This window comes from Eretmochelys imbricata, chromosome 21 (genome assembly GCF_965152235.1).
Source record: "Eretmochelys imbricata isolate rEreImb1 chromosome 21, rEreImb1.hap1, whole genome shotgun sequence".
Lineage (NCBI taxonomy): Eukaryota > Metazoa > Chordata > Testudines > Cheloniidae > Eretmochelys > Eretmochelys imbricata.
Window position 1 is genome coordinate 7,903,800 of NC_135592.1, and position 12,468 is coordinate 7,916,267.

Sequence of the window (12,468 nt, forward strand, 5' to 3'; positions counted from 1 at the left end):
TTCAGCAGCTTGTCAAATGAGCTGGTGTCTCAGACCAGTTTCCAGGGAAAAGGGCCCATCTCCTATTTGGTCCTCTCAGCGGAGAGGCCAAGCACTGAATGGCTCATGGAGACTGAGCTACACTCTCCCTCCAGAGCATGGTTGCAGCACAGTAATGGGGCAACAGTAGGGACTCCCCATTCCGTAACCGAGAACTTCCTTCTCCAGGCTGCCAAGGTACCGCGTTCGGACCGGTAAGGGCCTTCCCCATTCTCTGTCTTGCAGCTCGTCTACGACGGGATTCCCAGAGGAGACCTTCAGCAGCGGGAACTGCGCCTGAGCGTCCTGAGCGAGGAGAGCTTCTGGGAGAACATCCTTCTCGGGGAGGTCTGCATTAAGCTACGGGACCTGGACCTGACCCAAGAGAAGATGGGCTGGTTTGAGCTGGGCTCCAGGAGCCAAGGGACCATGTGAGGAGAGCAACAGCAGTGGCAGTGTCTTTGGAACCACGTCAGCCCTGCAGTGCTAGGCCGTGGGAATGGGCGCGAGTCCCAGGAGTTGTATCCTGGATCCAGATGGATTTTGTTTTCTGCAAGCAGGAGCTAGAGACAAACCCTCTCTCTGCAGATGAAGGTGTTCATTTTTGGGGGTGGTTTTTTGTTACGTTTTCCCTGTAGAAACTGGGAACTCAACATCGCAATAGGAAATCCTATTGTGACTTGAAAAGGCTGCAGTCATTTTTTTTTTTTTTTTAAGTTTACCTTGTGTCAAGGGAGCAACAATGAGGGAGGGGGGAATATCGGGGACACTTTTTTTTTTCTTTGAGATTTTTATTTTTAAAAAATAATGAAAAGTAATTTGTGTCCAGATGGGACATGAGGCTTTGATGAGAAGAGACCTGTGGGTGTGGAGGGAGGAGAGATACTTCATCAGTAAGGTTCTTATTGGACTGTCCCTAGGGAGTTTGTTTTAAAAGAATGTATATATCCATAGGAACTTCTGGGGGCGGGGGGGACCTAAAGGCCACAAGCAGCAGATAAGCCCTCCTTGTCTCTGGTTTAGGAGGTGGTATGCTAGGATCCAAGCTGCCTCCTCTGTCCATCTCAGAGAATTTGCTTCCAAAGGAGAGCTGTATAATTTGTGAATGTGTAGAGCCTTCTGTTCTGGATTCCCGCCAGAGAGCATGCAAGTCTGTGAACCTTGCTCCTGGGGAATGACTGTCACGGTTGATTATCTCCCCTGCCCCCTGAAAAAATGCCAGCAATATTCACTTCAATTCCAGCTGCGCTTCACTCCCCAAGGCCCTTTACTCTGGCCTTGTGGCGATGTTGGACATTCAGAAGCATGACTTTTACCATACTTGGCTGTCCATGTTTTTCTTTCCCCCCCCCCCCCCGGTCCCCTGCTCACTAGATTGAATTGTTCCAAGGGAGAAGCAGCAGCGGAGACTTTGCGAGGGGCTGGGCTGGGCTAAGTCTTAGGGGTGGAGGCAGTCAAATCTTGGAAGCGGGAGATGATCTAATCCCTCATTCAGGTGACTTCTGGAAATTGTTCCTCGGAGCTTGAGATTCCACATGAAGGAGCTGGTCACTTGGAGCTCCACCACTTTGTACCAAATGGGGTGGGGCTTGTGCAATGCCAATCTGCCCCTCTGGGAAGGGTGGGGCTTGCTCACTGATCAGCTAAAGAATTAAGCTGGTATTGAGCACGATGCCATTTCTACTGAGACTTTTCCATGCCTGGAGGAGAAGGAGCCACTGGTGGTCACGCAAAGAGCAGAGAGGCTCTGCTCTTCCTCTCGTCAGCCTTTCAGGGGAGAGAAACATTTGTAGAAGATATGATTTTTTGTTTTTGTTACATTCATATTGTGTGTGTCTGTGTAGAGGGGAAAGGAAATACCCCCTTCTTAACCTTTTTTGGTTTTTAAAGATCTAATTCCCATTGTAAAAATGATTTTAAAGGATGCCTGTTTCCACTTGGTGTCAGAGAGGGGAGAGGGCTCCGTCCATGGGGCAGGCAGAATAGTGGGGTTGCCCTAAACTGCAGAGTTCAAGGGCTCAGGCGCCTCCCACCCCAAGCAGCTGTCTCACTCCCCTGTCCCCTCTTCTCTCCCTCCCCCCCGAGGTGTCAATGGTGCTTTGTTTACAGTGAGAATTCCGTAAACAGATGAAACATTTCTCAGGATCGAGAATATGAACTTATCTTTATATTAAAAGTTTTAAATATTGTATCTAGTAGGTGAATGGGTTTAAATAAGCTGGGGTTGAGGAAAGGATCCCCCCCTCCATGCCATGGTATTCACTAGTTGCAGATGTGTCGGGCGGTGGCATCTCTGAACCTCCACCGGTGGGTTTGGGAGAGGTGCATTAAGGAGATGTCCTCAAATATAGCCAAGTTCTTCAGTCAACGCTCTTTCCCCCACAATCTGTGTTGGGGTGCAGTTCGGGCTCCTGAAGAGGCACCTTTCAGATACCTGCATCTCGCTCGGTTGTAAAATAGTGGCATTAAAATAAAAGGAAATGAAATACAATGGAAGAACGTGTGGCCTCATGAATCCCCAAAGCCAGTGTCACAAGGGTGGACCTGCCCACTGAGCAGCAATCTCGGCATTTCAGAATCACGCCGGTGAGGCTGCTTCTCTGTGAAAGGGGCTGTACTGCACTCCAGCCCGGCGAAGGGGGGGCAGACACCGTATCTCTGTGTTTCTGGGACACGCTGGAGAACGGGAATGAGGTAGGGAGCCTTTTGCCTCTATGACATCAAATCCCGACCAGCTCAGTAGTGAATGAAACTAGATACCAAGGGATGGCTACCTACTTGCCTTTGCGAAATGATTTTGGTGGATCTCAGCCCACTTTCCTAGGGAGAGGACCCTATCACAGAACTGCCATTGCTGTTCGCTCTCTTGCTTGCAATCTCAGCAGAGAGGCCAAGGACTGAAGGCCCCTTTTCATCCCTCTAAGTCAGAGTTGAGGCACACTGATGGGGCCCGGAAATGGGATCTTGCCCTGGGGCTGTTTTGCCTGTCATAAAGAGAGGATTCCAGTCCCCTTAGTTGTCAAACCAGTGCTCACTAACGCTAAATCAAAATATAAAAGGTGTCTAAAGAAACCATATTAAAAGATAGGTTTCAGAGTAACAGCCGTGTTAGTCTGTATTCGCAAAAAGAAAAGGAGTACTTGTGGCACCTTAGAGACTAACCAATTTATTTGAGCTCACGAAAGCTCATGCTCAAATAAATTGGTTAGTCTCTAAGGTGCCACAAGTACTCCTTTTCATATTAAAAGAGAGAAGATGAAAACCTAACATAGGGCACGGAGCAGAGGAGGAAAAAGTAAACCACTCATGGAGAAATGGGAGTTCGCTCACAGTATCCATTCCTTGTGAGCGTGCTGGGTGGAGAATGGAAAGGCCAGCACAGGCTTCCGCGCTTACTGAAGCGGCTTTATTATTGTCCGATGCTGTTGCTACAGCAACACACAATCCACGTTACAAACATACTTAGTTCTTAAACTACCACCTGTAATTACAACTGCCGAGGGGCTGCATCAGTCATAGCTACAGCATGCTCCCATGCGTAACTGGAATGCGGAGGAACCTTTTGCTGTTACCATGATGCCAGGCCGGGATGCATGTTAGCTGCTGCAGGGAGGCTGGGGCTGAGGATGGCTGTTCCTTGGGTTGGGCTTGCAGGAGTGTGAACGGCAAGATACTGCTAACAGATTTAACCCTTTGAGGGAAGTGAGACAGCAAATTAACCCTTAGAAGCTCAAGGCCTCATGGTGTACTTCCACACCAACTCTCCATCCTCCTACGCCTTCATCTGTCAGGAAAAAAACAAGGTTTAAATTAATCCTGCACCTCAGGCTGAGTCTAAGGCCTGGTCAGGTTATGTCTGTGATTCAGCAGAGAGTGCCACTAGCAGAGCGGAGCAATGTGGATTACAAAGCGTGCGCTTACATGCAAGGAGCTGAAAGACGCTGAGCAAACAGAGAACACAATGTAATAGTTTAATTGGGTCTTTTTTTCTCCTCGCACACCTAAGAAACAATGATTGCTGGGTTAATGATGTTCTCCAGCCCACCTATTGCTAAATGCTGGCTTTGGAGTGACCTGAATGCCTCACCCTTACTAAATGAATATTTTGAAGGGTAGAATTTCTTAATTACCAGTTACAATTTTAATGAACACACGGCTCAACATTAGCCGCTCCCTACATTACAGCTGACACGAGGATTATTAATGCTCTGGCTGGTCACTTATTTGGTAAAATAAGGAAATTAACTGGCTATTTCCTGTCCACCGGGACTTCTTGTGTCAGTATTGGAATTTTCATTGTAACTGCCTGTCTTTCAGTTTGCTAACTAACAAAAATTAAACGTCATCCCCGTCAGTATGAGTTTTAGTGGGGAAATTATAGTAATATATATTTGACTATGTCTGTGGGAGGATGAACAAAGAGACTATTCTTTCCGTAGGAGTAGCAGGGCAGTCTCTCCATTAGTGCAGATACGTAATGTTCTTTCAGCAGTGACAGCTTGGTCCTTGAAAATACACCAGAAGCTTAAGAGGAAGAGCTAACGAGAACCAACTCTCGGCACCTTTCACCTGTGGAGCTGTAGCTGCTTTATCACACACCTGAGCTATAAATAAGTATCATCCTTTGTTTTATAAACAGGGAAACCGAGGCAGAGAGTCTTTCAGGCCTAAATTTTCAAAAGCAGTCACTCAGTTTGGTACCTTAATTTCTAGGTGCTCAATGTGAGACGGCTTCGGCCTGATTTTCAGAGATGCTGAGCACCCACTAGTCCAGCTCAAGTCAGCGGGAGCTGCATATGGTTGGTACCTCCAAAAATAATTTGGCCACCCAAAATTAGTGGACTCTATTGATACTGTGTGTAGAAAGAACGAGCCTAAGACATAAGGCCTTGTATAAGGGGCTTGATGAAAGGCCTAAGGCCTGAACTAAAGTAGGCCGTGCCAATATAAAGCAAAGTGAGCAAAAGTCAAGCTGTGAGCAGAAGTCAGGCCCTGCCGCATACATGAAGTTGGCAAGAATAGGGCTGGAGTTGCAAAAACCCAACATATTCACATAAACCCATTCCAGGAGGGTAGCACCAGAACATACAGGGTTATGTGTGAACGCACTCTCCAAAGACGATACAAGGACACACTGACCCCTCTTAAAGATAATGTCAGGCTGACAAAGTGATGACTATAGATGTTTTGATCTAACTTACATGTACAGGATAAAGGGTGGTAACTAATCACCTCCGAGGGGCAATAAGTAACTTGTTCGTATCAGTGTATAAAAGAGGGGTCACAGGGTCTGTGTCTTTGTCCGAACAAGGGGGGAATGGAAAGTCCTGCCATTCACTGAGCTGCATCCATTGTCATGGGCATACATGTCCTAGTATAACTGTAGACACTGATCCGGGGAGCAGGGATTATGCTTTGTGGCCAATAAACCTGGCCGAGTACCTTCACTACAGAAACAGAGTCTGTGGTCTTTTGGGCAGTTCGACTGGAGCCTGCTGTACGAACTATCTGGCCTGAGCCAGTAAAGCACGCAGGGAGAACCCAAATGCAGGCAATGACTGACTAGACTGGTGACCCTGACCGCTGATCTGATATGTAAGTGAGCCGTCCTCTGTAGGAATCACAATCTAACCTGGCAGAAAGCTACGAGCTAGGGAACTCCCTTAATCCCTCCTTGCAAATCCTTATAGAGTTTAATAAGGTATGGACGCTGCACTGGGTTGCCAGCAAAGGAGGTCCATATGAATTTTAAAAAGCTAGTGGGGAAGAAACATGGAATGGAATCTGTAAGGCTAGGGCAGAGACTGTAGCCTTGAAAAACAAGTGTAAGAAATGTAGAATATTGCAAACTATAGCCTTGGCTGTTAAATGGTTAAGACAACACACCATAAAATTGGCAGGCCAAATAACAGAAACAAAGATAGAGTTAAAAGAAGCAAGAGAAGCCACAGAGCCCTGGAATGCTCCCACTCTCCTAGCAGGGTGGCAAGCAGGCCAGAGACCGCAAGCACAGGAACAGACTAAACCACTGGGAACAGCTGTAAAGAATCTGCAACAAAGAGAAGTGCGTCCCTTGTTATAAATACTGGTAGTCAACAACGGGCTTCAGGTACCTATATAGTGCCTGAAGAATGGGGACAGAAATGGAAAAAGGTGGCCCTAGCAAAATTAAAAAATGAAACAGGGACCACCACATTGGAACCACTACCGTACGATACAAGCCAGATTCTGGTAAAACTGAAACAGAGACCTAGACTGGTGCCTGTCACAATGGGAAAAGTAAGTGCACGGGAGGGAGAAGTAGCAAATAATACTCTCACTGGATTGGTAAATCAGATAAAGGGAAAAATGGAACAATTCACAGAGCACATTAGGAGACAGGAGTTGTGACTTAATCTCAGGGGAGTGAATAAAGGATTTCAAAGTGAAAAACTGAGATTGAGTGATTTAACAGCTAGAATTGATGTGTTAACACATGAAGTTGCCCAAAAACAATTAACTGTAGCATACAAGGGTGCTCCTGCAACCCATCTGGCGTGCAGACAAAAGCAACAGACACTGGGGGAACAAATTCAGGTTTCACAAGAGTAAGTAATGACCCCATCTCTCCTCTTAGAGCCAGGATAAAAACAAGGAGTGCGGGTTGCCAATTGCTTTAACCCATGGAGCCCTACTCTTTGCTCAGAGCTAATAATATAACCTTATTTCTCAAATATTTGTACATACTGGTTAAGTTTTCCTTTATATCCTTTCTCAGTTTGCTAAACTCACTGCAGCTGCTGCCTGTACTTTCAGATAACTTGATAGACTTAATCTCTCTTGGCTCAGGTATCCCTCCCTTCCTAGGCTGCTCTTCCCCCGCTTTTCCCTGCCTCTCCTCACTCCTGGTCTCCCTCTTTGTTTTAAAAGTTACAGTTTCTACAGAACCTCCAAAAAGATAAAGCAACTGCAAACAAAACAAAAACAGCAAACAAGCAAAGAGAAAACAAGGTCAAACCTTTCAATAAATCCAATACATTAATTATTTCTACCCTTCAGGAATGCAACAGCTGGAAATACTCCTAACTTTCCTAAATATATGGTTGCCTAGCAACAGAAATTCCGACTCCGCTTCTAATCCTAACCACTGTCGGCTATTTGAAACATGGGCTTTCCTTATTTCCATATAGCAGAGTTTTTAAATAAAGTAATGAAAAATAAAGGAAAATGCCTGACGTTACTAAATTAATACAACAAAGGGGGGGAAATAACAATATGAATTTGTAACCAATTTTTATTAAAAGATTCAATAAAAAGATAATAACTTGCTTATTTAAATGTTTAACCCTTCTGTTTACTTGTCTGATTTTTAAACTGCATTGCTTTAGTAACTGAAGTTTTAATGCCTTATCTTGTATAGTTATAAATAGAATTCTGGTGCCATTTGCTTTTAATTGTAAGTTTGTCCTGTACAGTATGTCACATATGTTGTCCTGTGATGTACGTTGTGTGTGTCACATAATTACTTTTTTTTGTTTGTTTTTATTTTGTTGCAATGAAAGTCAGTTATACTTCTTTTTAATAGAAGTAGTGCCACACTATTTTAATATTGTGGTTGGGATATAAACATAATATTATTAACACCAATTATTATTTTTTGCAAAGTTCAAAAGGTCTCAGTTTTGAAGATATGAACATACATTTCTGCCTTAACAAATAATGCAATTGCACCCTCCTCCCAAAAAAAAATCTCTTTTATGAATCACAAAGTTTTGGGTTTTTTTTAATTTAAAGAAAAATTGTAAGGGGAAACCACAACATTAAGGTAACGGTAATATTAACAAAATGTCAATTTCTTGTTTGGGTTTTTATAAACTTGTTTTCACTTTTAAATATAGTTATAAGAATGTTTGTTTAAAAATAACAGTTTATGCATAAAGCTAACCAAACAATTTCAACAGGTTTTCATCTTTGTCTCCCAAACACAAGTGTCATGAAAGTCTAATAGCCTCCAGGTATTTGCATAGACTTGTATTTAAAATTCATTTTGGTTTCATTTTTATTCTCTTTTATGTTATGTTAAAGGAAAGGAGTGTTTATTAAAGTTTGTGTTTCTAAACAATTAGCAAAAGTGGAACTGGTATCACAAGCAAATTAACTCTAAAAAGCTTGGGTAAAAATTCTCTTACTAACTCTTTTGCTACAACAGAGTGCTCAGCAGGGGAAAGCAATACACCCTCTCCTAGAAAATTGTAAGCATCTATTTTAGCAGTTAAACATTTTATTTAGTATAAAATATTAGTGATGCCCCACAAGTGAAAATGAACGTCTATACAACAATTGCAAAAGTATAGCTTGTGTTATAAAACACTTGGTCCCTATTACATTGTAAACAAAGTTAATCTGTGTATTAAATTTGGGTTACTGAAAACAAGAGAAATGTAAACAAGCAATCAAAACATTATGATGTTAACTAATTTAAGCTGTTTAAGGTTGCATCCCACAGACCAAAGCCACCAGAAGATACCACACCCTGAAGACACTAGAAGATATCAGTACACACGGAAGAAAACCCCAAGCATCAAGAAAAGAAAAATGAAGTACTTTATAAATAACAGACTGGTCAAGTACACCTCAGTTTACCGTATATGGACTATTAAGTAGGCAATCAGCTAAAAACCACTAGCTGGACCATGTCTATCTGTTACTTAAACTGTATATTAAGCAAAGTGGATTCATGTGTCAGTGATTTTAAATCTTTAGCATCAAAATATGGATGAATTTGGCTACTGCGTAAAAGCAACTATTATTGTTGTACACCATTCACGGTGTGCATAACATTGCTAAACCGTTTCACCAACACACAGGTAAAAATTAACAAACTAATGGCAGCAAACAACAAGACAAGGGAAAAAAAACAAATTGGTAAAGAAATTACGTTTTGTAGTAACTACGAATTGTGTAGGCAAATCCCGTTAGTACTCGTCACAACTTGGGGTCAGTGACACCGCATCCTAACTGAGGCAAATGTTATTCAAAACAATCTTGTTCATTGTCCGGATACTAGGACCTGACACAGCAATATTTGATAAATTGGCTACTATCCATTCAAGTTAGCTGGAAGACAGCATCTTTAGGAACAAACTGCATCCATGTCACCTACTGGTGTGTCACAGAGCAATGCAACCAATGGGACAGAGAAGCTAGCTGTTCCTTTTTTTGCGCAGCGAAGCTTACCAGAGGGTGACAACCAGCAGTAAGGGTAACCTGTAACATGGATGGGCAGTACTGTGTAGTAACTAATTACAAGAAATTTATATATAAAGGCCTCATTTGTAATGTCACTACTACCAATTTCTGTTTTACTTCTCATATACATAGCACTGTGGGACACATTGTAATAATGCCTAACCCAGTATTTCAAAATACTCAGCCTACCACTAATAATGATACAGGTGGTAACTGTAATTGCCCTAATAGGAGTGTGTTGCTAAGTAGCGAAGTAAAAGGGCCAGACTACAACACCAGATTGGAAAAGGATTGATATGCTTGGATATGAGGTGGTGTCGTACGTACACATACAGGCTATACATATATACCTATATATACTGCAAATATTTTAAAATAAAATATATAAAAAACTATAAAATATCCATATATTTTAATTATTTGGGGGTGCCCCCAAGGCTCAAACATAAAACTACATTCCTCAATCATCGTCCCGGGACTAATATTCCCTGTCCCACCATAAAGGACTAAAAACAATTGGTGCCAGAACACTCCGATACAGGGTTATAGTGTAAACGAACGCTCTGAAGATGATACAAGGAAACAATGACCCCTCTAAAAGACAAGGTCAGGATGATGAATAGAGATGTTTTCACTGAACCTACATGTACGAGGCAGAGGGGCAATATGTAACTCGTTTGTATCGCTTTATAAAAGAGGGGTCACAGGGTCCGTGTCTTTGTCCCGCCAAGGGCCGGGGAGAATGGAAAGTCTCCCCATTCACTGAGCCACATCCATTGTCACAGGCATACATGTCGTAGTGTAATTGTAGACACTGATCCGGGGAGCTAGGACCATACTTCATGGCCAATGAACCTGGCCAAGTGCCCTCGTTACAGAAACAGAGTCTGTGGTCTTTTGGGCCATTCGATCAGAGCCTGCTGTATAGGCTAACTGGCCTGCGCATGCAGAGAGAACACACATACAGTCAATGACTGACTACACTGTGGACCTCAATGGATGGTGCAAGAACAACTAGCAGTGGTGAACAGAACCCAGTGATCCTAATCTCTACTCCCCTGTTCTAATCAGTAGGCTTAAGACTAGGGAGAGCTGGCCCGCTGAGTGTCCTCAGGCAAATCACTTAACGGCTCCATGCCTCAGTTTCCCTATCTGTAAAATGGGAATAACAATATTGATGTCCTTTGTAAAACACTTTGAGATCTACTGCTGAAAAGTGCTAGATAAGAGCAGGACATTATTATTATTAATTATTATTATTATTAGTCCACATTCATCCTTAAGTCTCTGATTACCATTTGCAGTTTCTGCTGCATATCTTCTCATGTGAAAAAGATCTTCATGCACCCAATCAGTTCCACGCTTCCCATTTCTTCCTCAAGCTCAGAGATGTCTCAATGTCACTCTTTCTATTAAAAATTTGCCCTTTAACATCTGCAGCCTCTGCCCGTTGGAACCAAAGTCTCCTGGTGCTTCACTGAACAGTTTATCCTTGTATACAATATTTTCTGGTTTGCATAAGACTGCAATAGGGTGTCTTAGGATGCCTATGATAAACCAAATAGCCAATTAAATAAGCTGCAATGAAGTTATCTGCTCCTTTCCCAGATTTCTTCACTTTTACTTTTAACCAGCTATGTCCTAAAAGGGTGAGTGGAGTGGACCTTTGGCAACTTGCTCACCCTAATCTCCGTGACCTTGATGAATATGCCCTTTGATAATGTGGTTACCAGCCTCTTATCACTGTTTGCAGAGCAGCCTCACCCTATGCCAGCTGATAACGGTACCTACCACAGGCTTTTCCCCCCACACTTTCTATTTTGTTTCATAATTGTTCTTTGCCTCTTAGCCACGTCTAAAAATAAAGGAGTCAGTAGACTCACGATAAAAGATTAAAAGGACTAAATTAAGACAGCCTGGCCAAACTGCAGAACATGGGTTTCAGGTGGAGGTTCTCATAAGTCTAAGAGGAGCTGCAAAACACTAAGATACCAGGACAGTACAGGGGGTGTAATTAGAAATGCGATAAAATTAAAAGGAAAATTTAAGATGGATATTAGGAATAATGGCCTCATTGGCTCTGGAACAAACTCCCCAAGAAAGAAGAAGAGGAATGTCTCATCATTTGGAATCTCTAAACTGAGAGTGCAGAATGGATTGCGGGACACAATGCAGATTCTGTTTACCAGTCTGTTCTGCAGTGCAGCCTCTAGGACAGTGTTTCCCAGCCTGTGTGGCTGCCCCTCCATGAGATCAAGGATACTGCAACAAGATGTAGGAAAGGTACCCACCCACTCCTACCACCAATGTTTTGCTCCACTGCCATATCCTCTAAGGCAGAGCTGCTGAAACGTACTAGCTGATCCCTATTGCAGCTGGGGCTTTGCTAGACATCTAGTAGGGTGGCAGCAAGACGAAGGCCTGCGGAAATGAAATAATACTCTCCATGAAGTATTAAATCCATGGTCCAGGTGGAGAAGCCCCTGCAGGGGTAAGCCAATGGGGTAGCTGCCAGTATGGAGGTCAGGGAGTTGAGGGTAGCAAGGGCCTTGGAAACCTGGGCTCAGGGGAACATAGGGGGTGAACATATAGGAAGACCCTGCCTACAGCAGCAGCTACCTGCAGCCCCCATTAGTGGCTGCAGGGGAAGGAACCCCAGTCCTCGCTCTGGAGCCTGCAGCTGGGGATGGGATGTTGACTGCCAGGCCCTGCTTTTTAAGGGAGGTTCCCAGGAGCGCAGGGAACCTCAGCTCAGTGGGACAGGGCCCTGCCTAGGAGAAGCCAAGCTGGGCCCGGAGCAGGAGTGGTCAGCGCCACAGCAGTGCCTCGCCATCCCTGTTGCCCCCAAGGCAAAGGGGCGCTGTAGAGCCGGGGGGAAGGTACAGGGGAGCTGGTAGTTTGCAGAGCAGCCCCCGGGGAACCAGAGGGAGCTGGAGTGTGGGGGGGAGGAAATCTGGGATGCGGCCAGGAGGCGCTGGAGGTAGGACAGCAGTAGGGGTGCAGTTCCCGCAGGGTGTCCAGAGGGGGCGCTGCCGTGCAACAGGCTCCGCAAGGCCTTGCGTGACAGGCGGTGGCTGGGCAGCGCATGCGCTCTTCCCCCTTTCTCCTCCGTGGCTGATGCAATTCTCCAGGCTGGGTGCGGGCGGTAAGTCGAGCTGGCAGCAGCTCGGGAGGGCGGTTGCAATCCAGCAGGGAACCAATCACAGGCCGGGGGCGCTGACG

At 44.3% G+C, this 12,468-nt stretch overlaps 1 protein-coding gene across 1 annotated transcript in view; it reads left to right on the top strand.

The window, feature by feature from the left end:
- Positions 1–2,489, top strand: part of PIK3C2B (phosphatidylinositol-4-phosphate 3-kinase catalytic subunit type 2 beta) — a 74,491-nt gene extending 72,002 nt beyond the window's left edge. Inside the window, exon 33 of the mRNA XM_077839430.1 lies at positions 265–2,489. Within this exon, the coding sequence (XP_077695556.1) occupies positions 265–453 (189 nt within the window). The 3' untranslated portion in view covers positions 454–2,489. The remainder of the gene's footprint in view (positions 1–264) is intronic.
- Positions 2,490–12,468: the final 9,979 nt, after the last annotated feature.